The sequence below is a fragment of the Vombatus ursinus genome, unplaced genomic scaffold, assembly GCF_900497805.2.
Source record: "Vombatus ursinus unplaced genomic scaffold, bare-nosed wombat genome assembly UNPS02011916.1, whole genome shotgun sequence".
Lineage (NCBI taxonomy): Eukaryota > Metazoa > Chordata > Mammalia > Diprotodontia > Vombatidae > Vombatus > Vombatus ursinus.
This window is the reverse complement of record NW_020951694.1, coordinates 1,272,524-1,288,145: the sequence shown is the minus strand read 5'-3', so window position 1 is coordinate 1,288,145 and position 15,622 is coordinate 1,272,524. Positions and strand designations below refer to the sequence as shown.

Genomic DNA, 15,622 nt, shown 5'->3' with positions numbered 1-15,622 from the left:
TAGTCCATCCAAAAGTTAGCTTTTGCTAGAGCAGGAGAAGGATATTTAGGGAGGATGCAGTGTTGATTCAGCTGAGCATAACTTTCCTAAACCAAGTTGGTCAGACTGGTCCAAGGTCAGAACACTGAGGGAGGAGTTGAAGCTCCTACATCTGGCCCTTTTTGTACTTAGGAAATCAGGAAGCTACTGCAAGTGTCCAGAGCCTTAGTCCCAGAGCCAATTAAGTCTCCAGGACAGTTTTTTTTTTCCTTTTAAGGAAAAGAACTTTGCCTTCGCCCCCCCTCCCCCTTCCCCCCTCCCCCCTCCCCTCCTCCCCTGCTCCAGCCCACATGGGGAGAAGGCTAAGGGTGTATTTGTTGGATACAAGAAGCAGTAAGAGGGGATGAAAAGTATCGAGTCAAAAGATTTGGAGCCTGGAAGAATTGAGATTGCCCCAGAACAAGAGGGGTATTTGGGAGGGGGAATCACTTTTGGAAGAAATCCCAGTAAATCTCATAGCACTTTAAATTCCTATGTACTTATTTTCTATTTTTTATTTTATATATCTGTGCACAGATCTAACCTCCTCTAAAAGATTAAGTTCCTTGAGGGTAGGACAAAGTGTTAATCATCTTCACATCCCCATTCCTTAACACAGTGCCTGGTACAAGAGTGATTACTAAACGTAATTCAGTTCAAATATTTATTAAGGGCCTACTGTGTGTCAGGCACTGCACCATGCCCTGGGGAAACAAAAGCTTTTTTGGGAAAACTTAGAAAAGTTCCTGCCCTCAAGAACTATTTGAAGAAGGAAAGAATGTAATCTCACTCAGGCATTATTTTTAGACACTCCCTAGGGTGGCTTATTTGTTGCCAATCCTGGCCCCAGCCTTTTCACTCATTCCTTTCCAACAGAATCACGTTACTGACTCCTTATTGTCTCTGAACATCCTGTTCTTTCTTCTCGCCCTTTGAATTTCCCCAGCTCTCCAACACGGACTGGCGCACCCTAGCTAGCATTTGCTTCTTTTGGTAGAGGAAAGGGACTAAGGCTGCACCTGTGATTTCATTGTCGTAGGGAACTCCCGGTGAGGATACTTCCTCCACCAATGCGGAACTGCCACTTCCCTGCAACTTATAGAGAATTGCCTAGAACAGAGAAATTAAAAGACTTGCCAAGGAGTAGTTAAGTGATATTCCCCCCCCCCCCCATAGAGCTAGTATGTGCCAGGAGTGGAATTTGAATCCATAACTCTTTGCCTTCGGGGCGTCTCTATTCATTTACGTCATTCTGCCTCTTATTTAACAATTTAATTACATAATTTAAATAGTGTATTGCTTTTAAACATATTTTAACTCATGCTTTATATATGTGTGTGTGGTCTATATATCTTTAATATATTAAAGAATATAAAGCAATAGGACATACATGTGCTGGACATACATCCAGCACTTAGCACAGTGCTTGATTGATTGATGTGCGTTCTTCAAGGACAATGGATTGAGTCTTCTTCCCTTCCACAAACATCACCACCCCACTGACTACAAAAAAACGCTAAGAAATGTTTAAAACGGTGATGATGAAGGAACAGCAGCAGCTTCTGCTTTGGCCAAACGCATGCGCATTAAGCGGACACCCCTACATACTCCCTTAACCTTCTCTCCGGCCCCTTTCTCTCGGATCTGCGAGTCTGCGCAACAAGGCAGACAAAAGAGAAATTGGGGGAGGAGAAAGAGGGAGAAAATGACATAAGCAGGCGCTTCGCCCTTCGACACGCCCTTGGAAGGGGTGAGGAGGGGTGCTCCTTTCTGCGCAAGCGTAACTTAGGGTGTCCTGCGTGTATGCGTGCGTGCGTGCGTGCGTGTTTTATTAGGGGTTAGGGTTAGGGTTAAAGGATCCAGCTCGGGTGCGCGCGCTAACTAGTCACGATCACGCGCTCCTCGACGCCTGCGCCGTGCTTTTTCTCCGCTCTCTGGGCGCGGGGCGGGAGGGTGCTGAGCGCGTCTGCGCAGTACACGGCAGCGCCGGCGGCGGTAGGGGGAGGGAAGGCGGGGGGGAAGGGAGGAGGAGGAGGAGGAGGAGGAGGAGGCGGCGGCGGCGGCGGCAGCTTCCCGGGATTGAGGCAGAGGCTGAGGAGACGGCGGCGGCGGCCATTTCCCTCACAGTGGCGGAGACCGAGGCGGCGGCGGACGGGGAGCGGCCCGGCCCCGGCCCCCTGCTCGTCGGCTGTGGCGGGGCCGGTGTGGGGCCTGCCCGGCTCCCGCCCCCTGCGGCGTCCCCGCCGGCTCCTCCCCCTCCCCCGGGGGGGCGGTGCAGGGGGCCCGGCCCGGCCCGAGCCCAGGCCGCCGCAGCTGCCGCCGCCACCGCCGGAGGAGGAGGAGCAGGAGGAGGAGCAGCCGCCGCCGCAGCAGCAGCAGCAGCAGCAGCAGCAGCAGCCGCAGGCGGCGGCGGCCCCTCCATGGGCGGCCTCGCTGTCGGGAGGGACATGGAGCCGGGGCTGCCCGTCGAGGTGCGTGGCTCCAACGGGGCCTTCTACAAGGTGAGGCGGCGCGCCGGCCGGGGACACCTGCCCGTGCCTGCAGGTGGGGGAAGCGCGGGGCTGTCGGGGCTCCTCCTTTCCCACCCCCCCACCCCCAGCCACCTCGAGGAGACATTCCTCGGGCCTGTCTCCTGGCCCCGTCCCCCCTCCTCCCTCCCCAGTGACTGCTCCCGGCCCCTCGTCTCCTTCCTCCCTCCTTCTCGGGGCAGAGACAGTCACTCCTCCTCCTCCCCGAAGGACCTCACCGCAGGAACCCCCTTCTTGCTCGTTCCACCGCTGACCTTCCCTTCTGTATTCACCTAGGGCTGCTAAGACTTTAATTCTGTCTTTGTGTAACCCACCCCAACCCCCATCTCTGGGAGAGACTTCAGTGCATTATCTCAGGCAGAGCCCCTCCCACTTCGTATTCCCCAACTGAGGGAGAAAAAAGATGAAACCGAGCTCTAACAGCTGTAGCACCCCCTGACCTCTAGGAAGTCTGTGCTCTGCCATTCATTTTGCTTTCTCATTCGTCGATGGCTTCATTGTACAAGTCCTCTACCTCCATACCTCTACTTTCCACGCAAGACCTACCTAGAATATTGCTTGATCCGGGTAAGGACCAGTACATGTATGCACCCTTACGTTACCGATGTCATTCCCCAAACGGAGCCTGTGTTCTCCTCAAAGGGGACCTCTTTCTTAGGAGTGAATACCCCTGTTATTTTTCCCTAAGGCATTTCTGGCTCTAGAATGTTCCCTAGTAACTTTCCCTATCTGGGCATTCTCCTACAGCTCTTTTTTCAGGGAGTCCCTTTGAAAGACCCTTTTTCTGTACCTAAGCTCCCCTCTGAAGGCATTTCTGCACAGGTTTCCTCCCTTTGTCCACACCCTTTTCTACCCACCCCTAATTCTGTTTCTGGGGTATCCTTTCACAGGTAAAATAACTGAAGTTGAAGACTCACTGCTTCCCAATAATTTTCTTCTCCTTAATTCTCTAATATGGGGGGGCTGGGACGGGACATCCTTGTAACTTATACCCTGCCAACGTTTTTGTTCTACCTCCCAGGCCTGAGTTTGAACATATATTGTAGCCTATCCTACATCTGGAAGAACTAGAATGTAAGTTCCTTGAGGGCAGATTGTCATTTTTGTCTTTATCCAGTTCCTAGCAAATAGTTACTTAATAAATGTTTATTGATATTTCTCCTATATCACCACATGTGGGGAGAGATCCTGCCCTCCCTTCCCCCTCCTCCTTTACCCAATAGACCCCTGTACCTTTGAGACGTCCTGCTCCCATTTGTCCCCACAGCATATTTCACATTATGACTAAAAAGGATTTGGTGTTTGCCATGGTGTGTTGTACTTTCCTTTCTCTCATCAGATAGTTTTCATCTCTGGTAATCTGGGTCTCAGCTCACTCCCTAATCTAAGTAGTTAACTATATAAATTTAGCCTAACCAACCTGAATCCTTATTTCCAGAAAACTTCCTTAAATCTTTCTTTAGCAAAAAAGAAGTTCCTTAATTGATTCTTTGTCATTTCTTTCTTAAACCCTGGGCTTCCCTTTCAATTCTAGATCATGTGATAACACAGAGTCTTCGTAATAGTACCTCAGAATAGACTCTTGTTTCCTCTTGAACTTACCCCATAGCAGCATTCCTATTTGCCCTGGCAAAAATTCCTCCATTCTCGATTCCCTTTTGTGTCTGGTAGCATATGCTTGTCATCGGCCTCTTTTCCCTTTATGTTTCCCTCTTCATTGAAATGTACTTCCAGAAGCCTACTTCATCCTGACTGATCCCTTGCCCTCCTTTTGTATCCTCTCTAAACCACCAATCATAAATTCTTTGGGTTCTCGGAGAAAAGGGTTTTGAGATTAGGTCAGAGGTAGTCTGTAAGATGTTATATTTAGTCTTCTCTCATTCTTCTTTTAACTGGTATATAGGGGCAGCTTCTAGACAAGATTGCTTCTCTAATAGAAATCATCTAGATGAGAGAGGAGGTTCTTCCCTCATCCACCACCCACCCCCACCCCTTTTCATACACACAGGTAGCTAAAGCAACTTTGAAAACTTCAGCTTCTCCTATATTTTGTTAAATCTTTCTCCTCAGCCAGTGTGAATATGGTAAGAATTTGATTTGAGGTGAAGATGCTTTGGACTTGGAAAGTAGGAGTTTGTTGGGAAGCAGGTCATATGGATTGCTGTACTCTTTGACATTTCTTAAGTCACGTTTCCCCCATTTTGAAGACTAGAATACCTCAACAGTCTATTTATACTTGTCTCTCTCTGTGCCAGTTTGTTTTTTTCCCATTAACATTCTCTGCTGAGCTCCTTACCTTTTTGTATTTGTATTTGAATACTTTCCCACTCTGTTTTTAGAACCAGTTTTCATGACTCAGCAGATCAGGGTAGTTAGTAAGGAGGGGCCATGTTGTTTGAGAACTATATCCCCTGGTAAGATTCCTTTCCCTCTCTTATGGATGTGGGAATCCCATTGTATATCCTCTTCTATCTAAGAGAGACAGTGATACCCCTTAACTGGATCTTAGTCACTTTGTAGCTCTGACTCTCCCCCATCCCTCCAAGAGCTTACATATATTTCCACTTCACTCTTTAGCTATTTCAAATTCCATCTCCAGTCCACTTCTAAGATAGAAACATAGCACCTGATCTGCATAAGAGCTTTGACCTGGTTGATTTTCCCCTCTTTGGTCAGCCTGGCCCACCCCTGACAGCTCCCTGACAGTCATATTGATGCCAGGTTTAGTTCAGAAAGAGTCTACTGCAGCTTTGAAATCCCTAGCTCAAGAAGTTCACCAGCCTCAGCTTCCCTGATGGGAAGGATTTTGTGCCACCATGCACAGCCTCCCATTTTATTCTAAGGAACTAGTCAACCGAACCTTCAATTTCCATTTCTCCCAGATGTACTTCCTACCAAGTAGGGAAAGTTTGGGAAAGTTCCCTAATTAAAGTTAAATAGATCTTAGTTGTGGTACTAGATATGAAGAAGTTATCATACCTATTTCCTTTTGGAAGGAAGGGGGAGGTAAGGGTTAATTAGATTCTCCTCAACTGGACAATGGAGAGAACTCCACACCCATCCCCCCTTTTCCCTCAGTTTCTTTGACATTTACACTGAATCAGGTGAGATGGTATGGTTCAGCTGGTTTTAAGTATTGGGTGCTAGAAGGTAGACTGGAGGTAAGGATGAATCCTTTGTACATATTACTGAGCTGGGGAAACAGGATAGGAACCTGGGATTCTTCAGCTACGTCTCAGTCTCCTGGAGCCAAAGCCAGGAGATGCCGAAGCCAGTGGACCAAACCACCCTATGGACAGCTGAACTCCTGGCTTCTGCCTGTCCTTGCCCTCACTTTACTCTGCTCATCTTCCCAACCTGACACTCAGTAAGGTCTGAGCAGAGCTAGGTGCTCAGTTTCCTCCACATAAGTCCTTGGGAGAAAGAAATGGTTTCTAAAGGTAGAGTGGGTGAAATTAAGCAGCAGGGGTCTGAATTCTCTGAAAAGAATTCCAATTTCAAGGATTATGGCTAGAAAAAGACCAAGGTAATCCTGGTATTTCTCCCTGCAAGCCAGCTTTGAGTGGTCAGGGAATAATTGGTTTACACACATAGATAGGCATAGCCTTTGTGAATAACTAGGAGCAGGGATCCATTTTTGAAAGGAGCAGGCAAGTGCCTGTTTTCTGCCATGCCCTTTCTTTCCCTTCCCCCCATTTCCCCTTAAAGAACTTTCCAGAACAGCTGACACTATCTTAATGAACTAGTGACAGAAGTTCAAAGGTATTTTAGATGTATAATAAGCCAAGGCAGGTGTGAAGTCCTAAAGGCTAAAGGGTCTATTGAGGTATTCTTTTAAGTATAAAGGGTAGAGTGGAAGAAGGGGTTACTGAAATAGAGTATTATGGAAGGAACATATCTGCATTTTAGATTTTATATACTATATAAATGTTAGATGCATTGTTATTTAGTAGCTAGAACATTGAGAATTAGTAAAGTTCTAGGAAAAAGTTGGGAACTGCGTTACTTATCCTAAAAAAAAATTGAAGGTGATTTTGTTCCAGTAGTGAAATTTAATTTTAGATTCTCCCAATATAAAGGGAACTAATAGTGTGATTGAACAGTCTGAGGTGGGGGTGGGGGTAGTAGAGAGAGAAAAGAGTTCATTCTCTAGGGTAATTCCTATCCATATAAATATCTTCCCTCAGTCTCAATTTCTTTAAGGAAGGGGAAAAGGAAACGTTTATTAAATTATATTCCAAGCACGGCAGTATTAATAATAGTAGCTAATATTTATATCTCTCTGTTCCAGGCACTGTACTATGTGCTTTGCAAATGTTATCTCATTTGATCTTCACAGCAACCCTGGGAAGTAGATGCTATTATTATCCCCATTTTAAAGTTGAAACTGAAGTATGGAGAGCTAAGTAACTTGTTAGCCCAGGGGTTATACAACTTGTAAATGTCTGAGGCTGAATTTGAACTGAGGTCTTTCCAAGCCCAGCGATCTATTCACTACACTACCTAACTGCAGTAATTTCTCTGTGCCAGCTTCTTGAAACTTTCAGGATACCTTCATTATATGAGGATGGGGAAACAAAGAGTTGGGCAGATGATTATGGTCACCTCAGTTTAGAACATAATCTCTCCTTACTCTATCTGGGTCGAGGTGATTTGTTAAGTTAGAAACAGCTCTTTGAACCTGTGTCTTTGTACTAGAACCTTCATCACCTTCCTCTTGTTGTCTTTATTCTTTCAGAACTCAAGTTCCCATTTCTCCAAATCCTTACCCCTTCCCCTAATAGTGTCCTGTCCCCGTTTCATCTTAGGGCCACGGCATCTATGCCCTCCCCTAGGGCAGTCTGGAGATGCCAGGTTTTCTCAAGTCTATTCTGCTATGAAGAGGAGGCAGAACTTTGTCTCTTCTATGCTCCAGGACGTCATCTCCTTGTCTTTGGGGATATTCTTAGCTTTGGTTAATGCTTTTTGGTATTTTAATTGGATGGTGGCAGGCTGTTGAGCAGAAAATGAAGAATTTGGGGGTGGGGTGGGGTAAAGCATGGGTCTCTGGGATCCAGAAGGAAGCCCCACTGCAGCTTTGAAATCCCTAACTCAAGAGATTCACCAACCTCAGGTCCCCGGATCATTCCAGTCCCTGCCTTTTTCTAATGGTTTGCCATTTACCATGTAACTCCCTACCCCTTAAAATACAGACACACTTTTCTTAGAATATGGATGTGTGTCTCTGACGCTTCTCCTGACTCACCTCACCCAGATTGCTTCTGTCCCCCAGAACTCAGGTTTCCTGCTTCCAGCCTGCCCCTTATTCCCTTCTGGAGTTCTGAGCTGATGGTAAATCTCCATTTTCTTTCTCATCTTACTCCGCCACCCACTGTAGGGTTTTGTGAAGGATGTCCATGAAGACTCAGTCACCATCTTCTTTGAGAACAAGTAAGACTTGGGTAAAGAAAATCCAGGATATCTAGTTTTTAGAGAGAGCTCAAGGGGGTGAAAGCTAACAGGGGGAAACTGGTCCTAAAAGGGTTGCTTTGGGGAGGAAAGCCAAAAGTTAGGTATGTAGTCCTAGGAAAGAGGTAGGACTACAACTCGGGTAGGGGAGGGATAATGGTACATAAATATTGGAGGAACCAGGGATTATGAAGTGGGATTTGAGATAGTCTTCTAATTCTGAAGGAATGGAAAGCAGGGGGAATTGCTGTGGGAGCATTCCCATTTGGGGATGAGGCTCTTTTCACACTGTCCCATTTACAGCTGGCAGAGTGAGAGACAGATCCCCTTTGGGGATGTTCGGCTACCACCACCAGCTGACTATAGCAAGGAGATCACAGAAGGGGATGAGGTGGAGGTAAGAGCACCAAAGTTCCTTCCCCTTAAATACTTATTTCTTCTAGTTCCATCAGACAGATACAGATAACTTTCTCTTCTCCTCCCCTGCCATCCCCCAGTCCCCTGCCTGCCCTTCCCATTTATTACCTTTCACTTGTTTCTTTGTCTCAATTACCATTCAGGCTTGTTCAAACTGTTCCCCTCTTTTTCACCATTGCTAGTTAGGTGAAAAATAAGAAGTGTCTGTCTTGATTGAAAATACCTGCAAAGTTTAATTTCCTATCCTAAGCTCCCCTGCATGCCTGACGTCTTGTATATTTCATGCTGTAGTTTCAATTGTTCTCCTTTCCTTGCTGTTCTGATATGCCATACTTCACGAGAGAGCCCCCATCTCAAGTAAAAACTTCATCCTTTTAAGATAATAGAAAAGAGGTATCTAAAATTTCATGGCTTCTTCCCATTCTGATTAGCAGCACTCATCTCTGGTTTCTTTTACTCTTAGTTAGGGGTTCTACTTTGTCTGCAAGTTATTGGTCAGTTTCTAAGACCATCTCTGCTTTCTTCCCTAATTCCCTCTAGGTTTATTCCAGAGCCAATGAGCAGGAGCCTTGTGGTTGGTGGCTGGCAAGGGTTCGGATGATGAAGGGAGATGTGAGTGATCTTGGAGGGTTAGGGAATGGGATGGGTGGTCTTGGAAATAGAAGCTGAGGGTAGAAAGTTAGGAGGAAGCAGAGTTTGAGGATTATTGAGGATTTGATCTCAGGCATCTGAGGTTGCTGTCTTTCTTATTTCATCCCATCAGTTCTATGTCATAGAGTACGCGGCTTGCGATGCCACCTATAATGAAATTGTGACCCTGGAAAGGCTCCGACCTGTCAATCCCAGTCCTCTGGCTACCAAAGGCAGTTTTTTCAAGGTCACGATGGCTGTTCCCGAGGATCTGAGAGAAGCGTGAGTGCCAGGGCTGACCCCAGGGGGTACCCCTTACCCACAACTCTTCCCATGGCCACCCTACCTCCTGTCTCCCGTAACCCTTTTTTCACAGCCTCCCCTGTCCTTTCCCTGTCCCTACCCCATTCTCTACTTTATCCATATCCCTGTCCATTTTCTCCTGTCAATTACTTAGTCATTTTCCTGGTTACTCCCTTTCTGTCGCCATGAACTTTTCCCTGAATCCTGATATCTGAAAGTTTGCCTCTTCTCCCCAGCTGCTCCAATGAGAATGTCCATAAAGAGTTCAAGAAGGCTTTAGGAGCCAACTGCATCTTCCTAAACATCACTAACAGTGAGCTCTTTATTCTGGTGAGCATGTTTACCCATGCACTTCAGTTCTTCTCTCCTTTTGTACCTTTGATCCTTAGCTGAGAGGGGGGGACCTGAGGGGGCATATATTTTTAATCAAAGGACAGAGTACTCTGCCTCCTTGCTGTTGACCTTGATTTTTTTCTTGGGAACTGAGGCTTCTCACCTCAGGGGTCCCACATAGCATAGGACAAAGGGTATATTTAACTTGAAATGTAGCCTTCATTCTTTTTCCTAATAAGACTACTCCCTCCCATCCAATTTATTACGCATTTGTTAAATGCTTACTGTGTGCTAAGTACTGTGCTAGGTGATAGAGACAGAAACATAATCCCTGTTTGTGTAAGCACAAAGCTTATACTTTAATGATCCAAGTCTTAGAAAACTTATTTGGTTCCCTTCTGTGTCTTGAAGTTATTCCTCATATATCCCCACTTCCTCCTGCCCTTCCTCTGTTTCTTTTAGGAACCCAGATAGCTGTATAAACTCCCACCTTCCTTGAGGACCCAAGTATCCTAATGCCCAACCCTTATCCTCACCCCTGTGTGGAATGGGGAGGGAGAGGGTAATCTGGTTAACTTCTCTTCCCACTTAGTCAACGACAGAAGCTCCTGTGAAACGGGCATCCCTGCTAGGTGACATGCATTTCCGAAGCCTCCGCACCAAACTGCTGCTCATGTCCCGAAATGAAGAGGCCACCAAGCATCTAGAGGTGAGCTCTGATGCCCTTTTCCCGTGCTATAGAGACCCTTCCTCTCTAAGAACTCTCATTCTCACTGAGCAGATGGCTCAGCTCCGTTTGCACCAGTAGTCACATGGGTTCTCTTGATTTAATCCAGATTTATCCCATCAACTCACGTCATAAACAATGTTGGGATCAATCAGGAGACCTGGATTGTAGTCCCAGTAGTTTCCTTTGCCTCCTCTGTAATAGTTACACCATACATTTATTTGGCCTTTTATTGTTTTTCTGCTTTCATATACATTCACATTTTATCCTTACAACAAATGTATTTAAGCCTGGTGATATTATCTTTTTTCTTTCTTTTTTCTTTCTTTTTTTTTTTTAAAGGAATTTCAGGCCCAAACAAATTGTGACTTGTCCAAAATATTCAGTTTTTTATTCCAGTGTTCTTTTCATTTTACTATATGCCTTTTGTAAGATGAGGTTGGAGTATAACTTTCTAGAAGAGATTAGCATTCTAGCATTGCTTCTCAAAGAAATGTTTAGTCTCATTTTTCCCATTTCACTCTGTACCCTCATTCCTCTTCAGCTTTCTCTCTTAGCTTCCTTGACATACTGTTCTCCTAGTTCTTCTATCTCTTTATGACCACTTTCTCTGTTAACTTCAGAAGTTTCCTTTCCACAGTTTAGAGATTGCTCTAGATAATCTCTGAGTTCTAACATAGATATGTTCCTTGAGCATCATGAGTAGATAGGGTTTGGGGTAGGGACTATCTCCTTTCCTTAAGTGCTTTTGATTTCTGGATTCAGTTTGAGCTCTGCCATCTTGGTAAATTCCTGTAGGGAACTTGTAGACTTCTTTTAAGGTTGCATACCTAAGCCAAAAGGCTTGTCCTTGTCCAGCATTTTCTTTTCCCTTAGGCCCATCTTTAGTACTCCTTGATAAAGTTTCAGCCCCTTTCCTGTGGAAAATGAGCCTTTTTGGAACCTCCTTGTTCAGGGAATCCTTTTCAACCCCTCTTTCTTCTTACCTGTGGTTTACTCCCCCAGATTCCCTGCTGTATTTCTTCAAGAATTAGGCAACCCATCTTAGACTGCTTCGAAGGACCTGATTAGCAGTTGGACCAGTTCTATTGATCTTGAGATCCTCTCTAGCTCTCTTTCTCAGTTGTTTGGGATTTGTGGTAAGGGAGGGACTGTATTGCTTGGAAAAGTGTAAGATAATACTTGATTACTCTTTTATAATGCTCTTGCTTTTTCAAAGGGCTGTCACATCTATGTGATAGGAACTTTATAAGAATTCTCTTCCAAGATAGATAGAGCAGCTGTCATTTAATAGGTGTGACCTGAGGCAGAGAAATTGTGATTTGGCCAAAATCACTCAGCTTATCAGTATCAGAACTTTCTACCACTCGATTACTAGGTGTCCTTTACTTTGAATCTTTGGGCTTTGGCAGGGAAATGAAGACTGACTTCCTCCAGTTTCCATATCATGTGTCACAAGGGCTAGTGGCCACTAGAAGTTGTAGTTCCATTCCTTCTAACTCACTCTCGTCCCTGGTCCCCAGTCATCTTAATCACACACAGAGAAGAGCCCTGGGTCAGGTACTGTCTGAGCTTTAGAGATGTCCCAGATGACTTCCGGTCTTTCCTTCCAGACAAGCAAGCAGCTAGCAGCCGCATTCCAGGAAGAATTTACAGTAAGGGAGGACCTGATGGGATTAGCAATCGGGACTCACGGTGCCAATATCCAGCAGGCCCGAAAAGTGCCTGGGGTGACAGCCATTGAACTGGGCGAGGAGACTTGCACCTTTCGAATCTATGGGGAGGTCAGTACCGGGACTTCTAAGGGGAGGAAAAGTGAAATAGAAAATATGATGGAATTTTTGTTTTTTGGATTTTAGTGGTAGCACATTTCCTCAAAAAGAGGGTGGTAGAAGGAAGGAAAACTTAGATTCCTTTGAGGTTCAGGCCCCTGTGTCCAGTAATCATCCTCCCATTCTTTCCCCAGACCCCTGAGGCATGCCGGCAGGCCCGAAGCTACCTTGAGTTTTCTGAAGACTCTGTCCAAGTGCCCCGGAACCTGGTTGGTGAGTCTAGAGGGCCAGTGGTCAGGATGAAGCAGGAAAGAGGAGGAATTAAAAGGGAGTGGAGAGTTGGGGACCAGTGGGAGAAGAGGTGGAGAATGGGTGATGTGGGGGGTAGTAAACGACTGGGTCTTTTAGGAAGGAGCTTATTAGGCTTATGCTGGACTTAAAGAGTTACAACCCCCTGAGGACTGGACAAGCAAAAACTGCAACAGGAATGATGTCGATTAGACAGAAGAATTCCAAGGATATCTGAACGTTTTCATCTTTTCTGTGTTGGGTTATAGACAGATGAAGTAAACCCCCTTATAAAATAAAGAACTGTCTACTATACCCTATCTTCTTCATCCTTTAAATAACGAATTCCTTCAAACCCCCTCCCCCAACACAGGCAAAGTGATTGGGAAGAATGGAAAAGTGATCCAGGAGATTGTGGATAAATCTGGTGTGGTGAGGGTTCGAGTAGAGGGTGATAACGACAAGAAGAATCCCAGGGAGGAGGTATAATGGGAAAGGATTTCTTTTGTTTCCCCAGGGAAGTGGGTAGGAGCAAATTCCTTAAGACAAGAACTTTTATGTGGTGGGGGCAGGGATGGGTTTTGCTAAAGATGGGTCCCCGGTCTGTAAGCTTATGTGAAGATGTGGGAAACAGGTTTGCTCACCTTTCTTCTCTCCTTACTGACCCATCTTTTCCCTGCCAGGGAATGGTTCCTTTCATATTCGTTGGCACCCGGGAGAATATCAGCAATGCTCAGGCCCTATTGGAATATCACCTCTCTTACTTGCAGGTACCAGGGCTGTCTCCCTGGGAGGGAAATGGGTACTGAGTGTCCAAAGGAGAATTGGAACTTTTAGAAAAGCTGGGGTCTATGGAGACTGTGTCTGAGGAGAGCAGGGCTAAAGGGCAGGATTGGATGCCTGATTTGTCCACATTTAGGATTTGTTCTTCTGTTTTCATTTTTGCTGAATTCTTTGCTACTCAGAGAGCTTAGGTGGCATGCAGTTTCTGCAGAGGACTCTTAAAAGTTTTTTCCTTTCATTGCCCCCAACTATTTTCTTGCCTCCAACCAGGAAGTAGAACAGCTTCGACTGGAAAGGCTGCAGATTGATGAACAGCTTCGGCAGATTGGGCTGGGCTTCCGTACCCCTGGAAGTGGTCGAGGGAGCAGTGGTGGTGACAAGACTGGCTATGCTACAGATGAAAGCTCTTCCTCTTCCCTCCATGCCACTAGAACCTATGGGGGTCGAGGCCGTGGCCGGAGGACAGGAAGTTCTGGCTATGGTGAGATTGTGGTGTATGGCCAGGATGAGAGGGAGTGATGGATTGTGGAAGGAGAATAAACTGTATGCAATGGCTTTTCCTTGGAGCTGTAGGAGATTAAATAATATTTTCTGGAAGTGAGGAACCAAATTGACTCCTGTTCTCTAGGGCCTGGTTCAGACCTGTCCACTGCTTCGGAAACAGAATCTGAAAAACGAGAAGAGCCTGACCGACCTGGACATAGTGACCAAGATACCTCTAGCCGGGGTGAAGAGGGTCGTAGGAGACCAATGGGGGGACGAGGTCGAGGGTCCAATCCTACGCCCCGGCTTGCCACGAAGTACAGCACATCTTCCATTAGCTCAGGTACTGAGGGATCAACCTAACAATCACCTGGGGCTTGGAGGGAAATGGGTAGGAGCTGAGAATGGAGAGCTGAAGGCAGGATGCCCAAAGGCCAAGTCATCTTCTTTACCTTACCTAGTGCTGAAGGATCCTGATAGTAACCCCTATAGCCTACTGGACACATCAGAACCAGAGCCCCCAGTTGACTCTGAGCCTGGAGAGCCACCTCCAGCTAGTGCCCGGCGCCGACGTTCCCGCCGTAGACGCACAGATGAGGACCGGACTATCATAGATGGAGGACTGGAGTCTGATGGGCCTAACTTGGCTGAAAATGGTCTGGGTGAGCAGGCTTCCCTGGGTCACTGAGAAAAATGAGGCTTGGGAGGCTGAGTACTTGTTTTCTGAATATCTTTACTTTCTCATCACTACCCTCACCTACAGAAGAGGAATCAAAACCCCAGCGAAGAAACCGAAGCCGTAGACGACGTAACCGTGGTAACCGGGCAGATGGCTCCATTAGCAGAGACCGGCAGCCAGGTGAATAGCCAGGGTTCTACCTTAGACCTGAGAGAGTGGGGCTCTGAGGTTGTGATGATATAGGGTTTGAGTAAAATTAGAAGGCTAGAGAGTGGACATCTGATCCTTCTTCCCACAGTAACAGTGGCAGATTACATCTCCCGGGCAGAATCTCAAAGCCGACAGAGGCAGCTCCCTGAGCCTACTCATGTCCCTTCTGAGGACTCCCTCTCAGGACCAAAGGTAGATGTATTGTTGCCTTCTCCTTCCTTCTGTCCCTGGAATCCCCCACTGTACCCCAAACTTTGATTGTTGATTTGTTGAATTGGGGAAGAGAAGCCCTAGTTTTCTCCTGGTAGAACAGGGATGGGGGGGGCCTTCGGGTGGTAAGGCTTTGAATTCACAAGGCTTGGCCTTTTTGGGAGTTGTTACAGTAAAAGGAAATAAAGGGTCCCCTCTTATCACCTTCCTTCTCTCTTCTCCAGGGTGTCAGCAAGCTTCCTAAGGGCCCCTCGGAAAATGGGGAGCTCTCTGCCTCCTTGGAACTGGGCAGCTTGGTGAATGGGGTCTCATAAAAGTTCCTCCACCCCTCCCTGTCCCCCTCCCTCCCATCTTGCTTGCTACCCAACAAGCCCTTCCTGACCCGCATTGGAGCTGCTCTTGTCTAAAGGGGGAGGGAACAGTGGCCACACTGTGGGTTCTTCCCCACCCCCCGGGGGCTTGGGGTGGGGTGGTGTGCTTGTTACAGGGTCACCCTTTCCTCTTCTTCCTCTGTCTACCCCACCCCATGGTGAGGGGAGCCTCCCCCCCCCATCAGACTGGATGTGCCTTTTATCCTCTAATGCCCCAATCTCTCCCTGGCCCCTAACTCTCTCCCCGGCTTGTTTGTGGGGAGGGTCCTCCTGTACCCACCCAAATTTGATGGTTTGGGGGGGGTTCCCTTGGCACCCCTTTCTCTCATCCTGTCCCCCCCTCTCTGGGCCTCATCACTGTGGAAGATGGGGGTGGTGTCATTGGGTGGGAGGCATGGGGAGGGGGGTTTGAAGCAGGGGTA

The 15,622-nt window shown here is 46.8% G+C and overlaps 1 protein-coding gene across 1 annotated transcript; it reads left to right on the top strand.

Annotated features, from left to right (window-relative positions):
- Positions 1-2,426: 2,426 nt before the first annotated feature.
- FXR2 (FMR1 autosomal homolog 2) lies at positions 2,427-15,611 on the top strand. The gene is made up of 17 exons (XM_027857248.1): positions 2,427-2,519; positions 7,924-7,976; positions 8,298-8,391; positions 8,952-9,023; positions 9,175-9,323; positions 9,581-9,674; positions 10,270-10,386; positions 12,018-12,188; positions 12,371-12,449; positions 12,838-12,947; positions 13,148-13,234; positions 13,518-13,728; positions 13,876-14,073; positions 14,192-14,392; positions 14,494-14,589; positions 14,708-14,811; positions 15,054-15,611. Exons 1-17 carry the CDS (start codon positions 2,439-2,441, stop codon positions 15,141-15,143), a joined length of 2,007 nt encoding a protein of 668 aa, XP_027713049.1. The 5' UTR covers positions 2,427-2,438; the 3' UTR covers positions 15,144-15,611.
- Positions 15,612-15,622: the final 11 nt, after the last annotated feature.

What these genes read in the sequence shown, in the direction of transcription:
- FXR2 (XM_027857248.1), top strand. Translation starts at nt 2,439, where the DNA reads ATGGGCGGCCTCGCTGTCGGGAGGGACATGGAGCCGGGGCTGCCCGTC. An exon ending in ACCATCTTCTTTGAGAACAA is followed by an intron (nt 7,977 to 8,297) that starts GTAAGACTTGGG and finishes TCCCATTTACAG; the next exon opens with CTGGCAGAGTGAGAGACAGA. An exon ending in AGGCCACCAAGCATCTAGAG is followed by an intron (nt 10,387 to 12,017) that starts GTGAGCTCTGAT and finishes CTTTCCTTCCAG; the next exon opens with ACAAGCAAGCAGCTAGCAGC.